Raw genomic sequence first — 7,187 nt, forward strand, 5'->3', positions numbered from 1 at the left:
GAATAGCATTGAAAAGTAATGAATATGATAGATCACATCATCATGCATATAAATTTCGGCTTAAACTGCTAATTATATATCATTTCCGCAAGAAACTCTGATCAATATGTCCAGTAGCGACGCATGTGGCAACTTTTGTAATCCGTAATAAATATAAATGCACGGTGGTTGACAACGCATTTAAGGCCAACTTGAGGATCTTCTTTTGTAATATTCGTGCCTTTTCCAATGCCATATTTTTTATGGCATTCGAAATGTGGAATGCACCTCAGAACTGGTCATGGTTACAGGTTTCATTGAATGGGCCTTAGTTTGGTTTTCATTCATATTTTTCATGGGATACTTTTAACATACCTTACGTATATCATTCCTAAATATCTGCACTCTAAATATGTATGTGGATGAGTTACTGTTGTGGTTATCATCGTTAACTCCCAATGTGGGGACCAGGGTTCAGGACTCTATCACAGCGGTATTAATTCTTGTTATCATTTTGATCATGTGGCACCATGTAACTATTTTATTGTGATTACAGCCAGCATAGACAGGGTAAGAATTTTTATCATCAGGAAAGTACCTATTTAACCCTTTTCCTGCCAGCCCATTTCGAGTGGGATGTGCAAAGACTGCCAAGGCTATTTTCCGGAATTTGCAACATTTCAGATTTTTTAATTTTTGAGCTACTTAATTTTGTTTAATGCATCTAGATTTTTTTCTCAATACTTAAGATACATTTACATCTTATAACCATAGATAGATTATGGGGTTTTACTTAAATTACAGCTGTTGAAAAGGTCACAATCATGAAAAAAAGTCGAATAAGTCTGTAAATCGCCCCTGGCAGTTTTCGCTCAACCAGCGAGGGCCGGTATATTGGCCTGGGGGCAGTAAAAGGGTTAAGATGTGTTATTTTGAACGTGGAGATAGAAAGAGTACACTAGAAGGGGAAATTTCATCTTTCTGAAGAATTCCACTGCTCATCAGAAAGACTGAATTACTCATAAAATATGTTGTGAACACACTAGAAATTAACAGGAGAGTGCCAAGCCGGGTTGCGTTTTGTGTGTATGGGTAAATTGGTGGGCACTACTGGGACATCATGCAGTGCGTTAACCTTATACCTCTATCTTACTATGAGCAGTTGTGTGTCAGTTGTGCGGTGACTTCTCTGTCCTCCAAATTTTAAAGTATCTTGTTATTGATGTTATGCATAAAATTATGTTTTATTGAGGGTTATCATTAGTGAAACATTAAAAATATATTTTTGGGAATAATAGTTACAATTGCTTTTTTTTAACAATCGTGTGGTTGATCCTGCGTAATTTCTAAGATGACATTCCACAAAAGCTTCCATGTACAACATGGATTGTTGCGTGAAGGATCTCACGTCATCTTACAGATTCCAAGGATAGCAAAAATGCACAATGTGTATGCAGCTAATATTTGAATGCATTTTTATTTTGGAAATGATTGGTGGGAAAGCCACTCTCTCCCATTTCATGCAGCCATAAAAGGGCTAAAAAAAAGTTAATATAAAGGTCATCTTTCTGAGGAATTGTAACTGCTGTCTTGTATAGGGCCTCCTGAAAGATGACTTTATTTCCAAGATAATCATGATCCCCCAATAAAGTATTATTTTTCGTCAGAGTTTACTAACCTATTGTTGATGAAGTACCTATGTATGTATTTTGATTTTTTTGTGTTTCAGAATGAAGGTCACACTCTCTCAAGTGAGAAAATTTGCTTCAGTGTTTGAATGTCAACCTGGATCGGCGACTGTTTGCAGGTGAACGCAAGTGATTTCATGAAAATTCACTGCTGTGCATGGCATATATCATGAAGAAGTGAGTTGAGCTGATTGAACTTTGCATTGACAATCGCCTCCCGAGTGACGTTTAATGCCAAAATTGAGGAGGATCAAGGGAGATGAGAATAAATTATTGTTAAGACTTAAGAAGTGGTGAGAAAAAGTTCAGTGAGGTGTGATGACCTAGAGAGGAAGTCTCGAAGATGCTACACATTGAGCTGCTGATTGTGTTTTGTTGAATGAAGCAAGTAAGGCCAACTTTGTCCCTTGTTTCCTGAAACTCTTTTTAGTGATTTCTCACTGAAGAGGATTCTGAGAGACTTTCCTCGGTATTCCTCTTGCCTGTTTAAAGTGACAAAGACACTGTCGATTGACCCTTTCCTCCCACCATGCCCTTAGAGAAGGTGCAAAAACTGACTTCCACAGGCTGTTTGTTTGTGGTAACATTGGAATGAGTGAAAAGTGCCTTCAGTGAGAGCGAAATAACCTGATGATGTTTTTCTTTGTTCATGAAGGGATTCGTAGAACGTGAAGGAGCATACTTTTTTGTAGTTGATCATTTTTTTAGAACTCTTTTTGTTAGGTTTAGTGAAGATATGTGTATGATAAAGTGTTTGAAACTTGAGTATCTCTCCTGTATTATGCTTTTCCTGTGATTGTGATTTATTTCTGGAATCTTTAGACCTTCTCTCTTTACCCTATACTGATTTTTTTACAGCATTGTGTTAGGAATTGGAGGGAAAATGTATGTAAGATATATTTTATGCTATGTTTAAGTACTTGTATGCTTATATGTTGTTTTCAATTTAAAGCTGACTTATTACATTAAATTCTTTGCCCTTAGACAATATCTGGTTCATTATTGCGTGATGTGAGGAGTAATCGTGCTTACTCAGGCTGCTTTTTTTCATGTTGACAACATCTGTTTCCTATATCATATGAGGAAAGATGGCACAGCAGTGTTGACCTTAGTTGATAGATGTTAAATACTGAGGCCTTTATCTGTAGATTATTATTATTATTTGTCAATTTTATCACCAACATTTCGATCATTTTTTCAAGCATCCTTAGGGGTAGGTAAAACAGCATTAAAATAAAACAACATTAAAGTAATCACAGAGGGTAGTGTGGTAAATAAGCTCAAAAATGTTGTATATGCCTTAAGTTTTTGCTCCAATTGAGCAATTGGGGTGAAAACTTAAGGCTTGCAAAATTTTTGTATATTACTTTACCATTGATTATTTATGTAATTTCATTAATGTTGTTTCATTTTACTCAGCTCTGATGGTGCTTGAATGAAAGAGCAAAATTTTGGTGGTAAAAGCTGATGAATAATCATAGCTTTAAGACCAAACCTCAATGACTAATGGCCATAATTTATGGTGATTGCCACTGGCTTGTCCACAGTTTTTTCCTGCAATCAATTGATCTTCAAGGTGTAGACATCTGTATGTTTGGAACATCAGTGTGTGATCCTCATGTTCTCATTTTAGCATACTGTTTCTTTTTGTCCATCTTTACCACTCCACTCCTCAAATTTTGACATTTCCTTGCTCACACGAATACCTTCAGCTTTGAGTGCATCTGCAGATAAAGTGAGTCGCTATTCATCTGTTTGTGTTCCAGGAGCTTTTTTGATTCATTCTGTATCTATGGACAATATCTTTGCTTCTTATGTGGTAAGAGTTGTCTTTGTTTTAAGTTTCAAAAAGTTATTTCAATGACTATTAATGATGTTCTCTCTTACATGCTTGAGAATATATGAGGCATTGACAATGAAGTTCACGTGACATTTCATTTTGGCAATTAATTAGCTTTGAATGTATTTTCCTTTTTCAAGAGGCCACACCCACCTTAAATATGTTGGCATATCTTGATTTTTCTGAAACATGATCTGTCTTGAAACATGATTTTAATTTCATTTCTTATTTATGGATATCATTGAAGTTAATATTGTTTTACGTATCATCTTTACTAAAAAGTCTTGTCTCAATTTTCTCAATGACCACCAGATTATCTGTGATTTTTAAAATTCTTGCATTCTTTCAAACCAAAGGGGCCTTCATTTCCAAAGGTGATTGATGGGAATTCTCTGGTGGTAAGATACGTATCATGATTAGCTCCATTTTTGTTTTTGTATTTTTTTTCCCCAGATACTTAGTATAGTTTTCTTATTCATTTTTTTCTTAGTTAAGGTTGAAGAGTGTGTGGAGGAAAAGACTTGGCGTTTCTCAACAGGTGCACTTTATCAGCAATGCATTGAGTCCATTTAGTTGGCCTTTCATCATTGGATTTGAAGCTTTTCCTATGGGAGAACAAGTGAGTAAGGCAAAGTGGGAATATTGGCCTCCCTCACTTCGTCTACCACCCTTGTAGGGCTGAAGGAGCAGGTATGGAATTGGGCTTTTCATGTGTTTTTTGCCCCAGAAATCAACCATGCCCACTGAAGCACCACCAATCAGTGGTGCAGCGAGGGGGGGGGTTTTGGGGGATAAAACCCCCCCCAGAGCTCAGAGAAATTTATAAATTAAATCCATTCAACTTAATTGGTTTGATTTTACCAAAAGAATAGTGTAAGGATTAATAAAATATCCCTCAGAAAGCCGTAAAACTCACCATTTTGAACCATGTATCTTGAAATTCCGCAATTTATTTAATTATAAATTATAAAATATTTATAAATCTCGCACCTACCGCTTATCCTGGAGGGTATTCCATACCCCCACATACCCTGGTATTAGTTGCACCTAAACCCCCCCCCCCAGCCTTAATTCCTAGCTGCGCCCCTGCCACCAATCCCCATCAACCTTTTTTCCCCCCTCCATCATTACCCCCTCCATCTTTACCCCCTCCCTTGCACGCTTCCTTCTTTCTTCATTTGTTTCCCTTAGTCATTCCTGTTCCTCTTCTCTCTTGAGAATGATGAACTGAGTCCCATTGAAAATTAGAACTATCTCCATCTCTCTATCTAAGCTCCATCTTTTTATTTTTTTATGTAACTAAATGTTTCTGTGTGCCCACCCTAGGGCAAGAAGAAGTTTTATTTACTTATGATGCTCATTATATATATATATATATTTTTTAATGACTAATCTTTTAATAAACCGGTCTTCCAGTGGCCATTGGCACAGCCAGGAATTTTGCTCAGGGCGATGGGGTGTCCAAAATTAGGGAGGGAAATTTTTTACTAATAGGGTAATAAGTAAAAGTTTTTAAACTAATTTTAACACTTTAATCGAAAAAACTTCATTTTTCAAAGAAATATTTTGTAAATTCATGATACATCAATATTTGGTTTTCTTTTGTGATGCAAAGTAAGTGTGCTTTTATATTTTGGGGGAGGGTTCGGACGCCCCGGACTCCCACCTTCGTTACGCCACTCAGCGGCATAGCCAGGAATTTTTTTTGGTGGGGGGGGGGGAAATTTTTGAAAAAAAGGATTTTTAACGAATTTGAACTCTTTTCATTGTCGAAAAGACTTCATTTTTCAAATAAATATTTTTTTTAATTCATGATTTTTAAAATATTTTGTCTTCTTTTATGACGAAGTGAAGTATTTGTTTTTTTAATTTTTTTGGGGGACCCTGGAACTCCCCCTCTCGCTACAGCACTGCGGTCTTTAATCTCAATTGTGGCAAGAACCAGTTGCGTAGCTAGGAATATGCTTGGGGGGAGGGGGGTGAAAGGGATGGCCTGGGGTGGCGATCCCCCTCCGAGGTAAATGGGAAAATTTTTGAAAAATGATATGCCTTAAAATACATTTTGCATAATTTTGGCGCAAAAAATCTAACTTTAAGTAGAAGCAGTTATCAAACGTCAAAATTAGACAATAGTTTTAAATATTTTTGAAATTTCTCCGAAGCTTTCGGGGGGAATCTACCCCCTCATCCCCCCACCCAGTGCTGTAGTTGGGAAAAAATTTAAGCGGTACTCATCAAAAATTGCCAACAGCTGAACATGTATTATACATCCGGCCGCGATTGAAATGTCAAACTCCAACTCTTACGTTAGTTCCAAGTTTTGCCACCAGATAACTCTGTACAAGTAAATAATCATTTCCGATTTTTCTTTCTGGAATCCATTGGACAATTTACAGTGGGGCTATTTTTTTTACAGATATAAAAAGGTCGTTTAACCTGTACGCTTATAACGAGTTTGAATTTTAGGGGGTACGCCGTACCAACCCGTAGCGGCCCAACTACAGCACTGCCCCCACCCATAGTTATGCCACTAGTAATAATAATAATAAACGTCTTTATTGGGCGAGATTGAGACTAGAAAGTCCCATCTTCCATGTAACCCCTCGTCAAACATGAAATATAATCAGTTAAATACATTGTCAAGTTGCTCATGAAATTACATGCAGATAAATTACATAAAAAGAAATATAATTTTCGTCCTTATTGGAAAAAAACCCACTGCAGAAAAACGCCCACACAAGAAGGGGGGCGTGAAAAACCTGCGAAAACCTACTTAGAGAGCTAATGTAAATCTGAGTATCTGCAAATACAATAAATTATTTGGAAAATGTCACCCAGTACCTGTAAAGAAAAATAAAATTAGATGAAGCCGAAGGAGATAAGTGATGAATCTTTCCAACTGTTCCCATGATGTTACATGTCTCGTTGTTGTTCTAGAAGACGTTTTACGTGTAGTGCCTTTTTGAAGGAGGCAAGTAATGATTTTCGTAGCGCTTGGTCAATGTTGTTCCATTCGCGTATTCCTAGTATTATCCAGTGATGTGAAAGAGCAAAATTAAAGAAATTGGTATTATACCATATTTCTGGTAAGAATATTAAAAGCGGTAGCATGGCAAGGTGAGCTTATGTTCGGAAACTGTTCTCGCTACGTCTTTCGTCAGCGGCAACAACTTGTCCTACACACCCGTACCCACACCTCTGCTGCACTTATTTCAACCTCCCCCCTCCCTCCTACTGCATCCCCTCCCACAATGGCGCTGTTACTCCCTTTGGCCGCTAGGTGTCTCGAGCAGCGTACGCAACCTGTGGTGTTTTCCCCCCTCCATTCTCCCTTTCCATACCTCCATTGCCCCCTCCCCCTCTCCTCCTTTCCCCCCCTCAACCATTCCCATCCAACGCGAGCTCCACTTCCGACTCTCAGAATACCGCGAGATCTCAACGATGGCGGATTCGCGTATTCTCTCCGCGTCAGATTCCACGGAACCTAGGAACAGTCGAATTCGCTTACTTGACGAAGTTCCTTCGCGACCTAGCAACTCCAGGAATGTGCTTCCCGTACATTTTGTTGCGAATAGGTTTGCTTTTGATATCCAGTGATGTGAAAGAGCGAAATTAAAGTACATACACAGAAGGTGGAAAATTGATTTCGATGAATGGATTTCTTTTACTTGACCTCAATT

General features: G+C 37.8%; 1 protein-coding gene across 1 annotated transcript in view; it reads left to right on the top strand.

Annotated features, from left to right (window-relative positions):
* The window catches only part of LOC124158587 (protein gone early), a 223,208-nt gene extending 220,553 nt beyond the window's left edge, over window positions 1–2,655 (top strand). Inside the window, exon 15 of the mRNA XM_046533748.1 lies at window positions 1,709–2,655. Within this exon, the coding sequence (XP_046389704.1) occupies window positions 1,709–1,790 (82 nt within the window). The 3' untranslated portion in view covers window positions 1,791–2,655. The remainder of the gene's footprint in view (window positions 1–1,708) is intronic.
* Window positions 2,656–7,187: the final 4,532 nt, after the last annotated feature.

This window comes from Ischnura elegans, chromosome 5 (assembly GCF_921293095.1).
Source record: "Ischnura elegans chromosome 5, ioIscEleg1.1, whole genome shotgun sequence".
Classification (NCBI taxonomy): domain Eukaryota; kingdom Metazoa; phylum Arthropoda; class Insecta; order Odonata; family Coenagrionidae; genus Ischnura; species Ischnura elegans.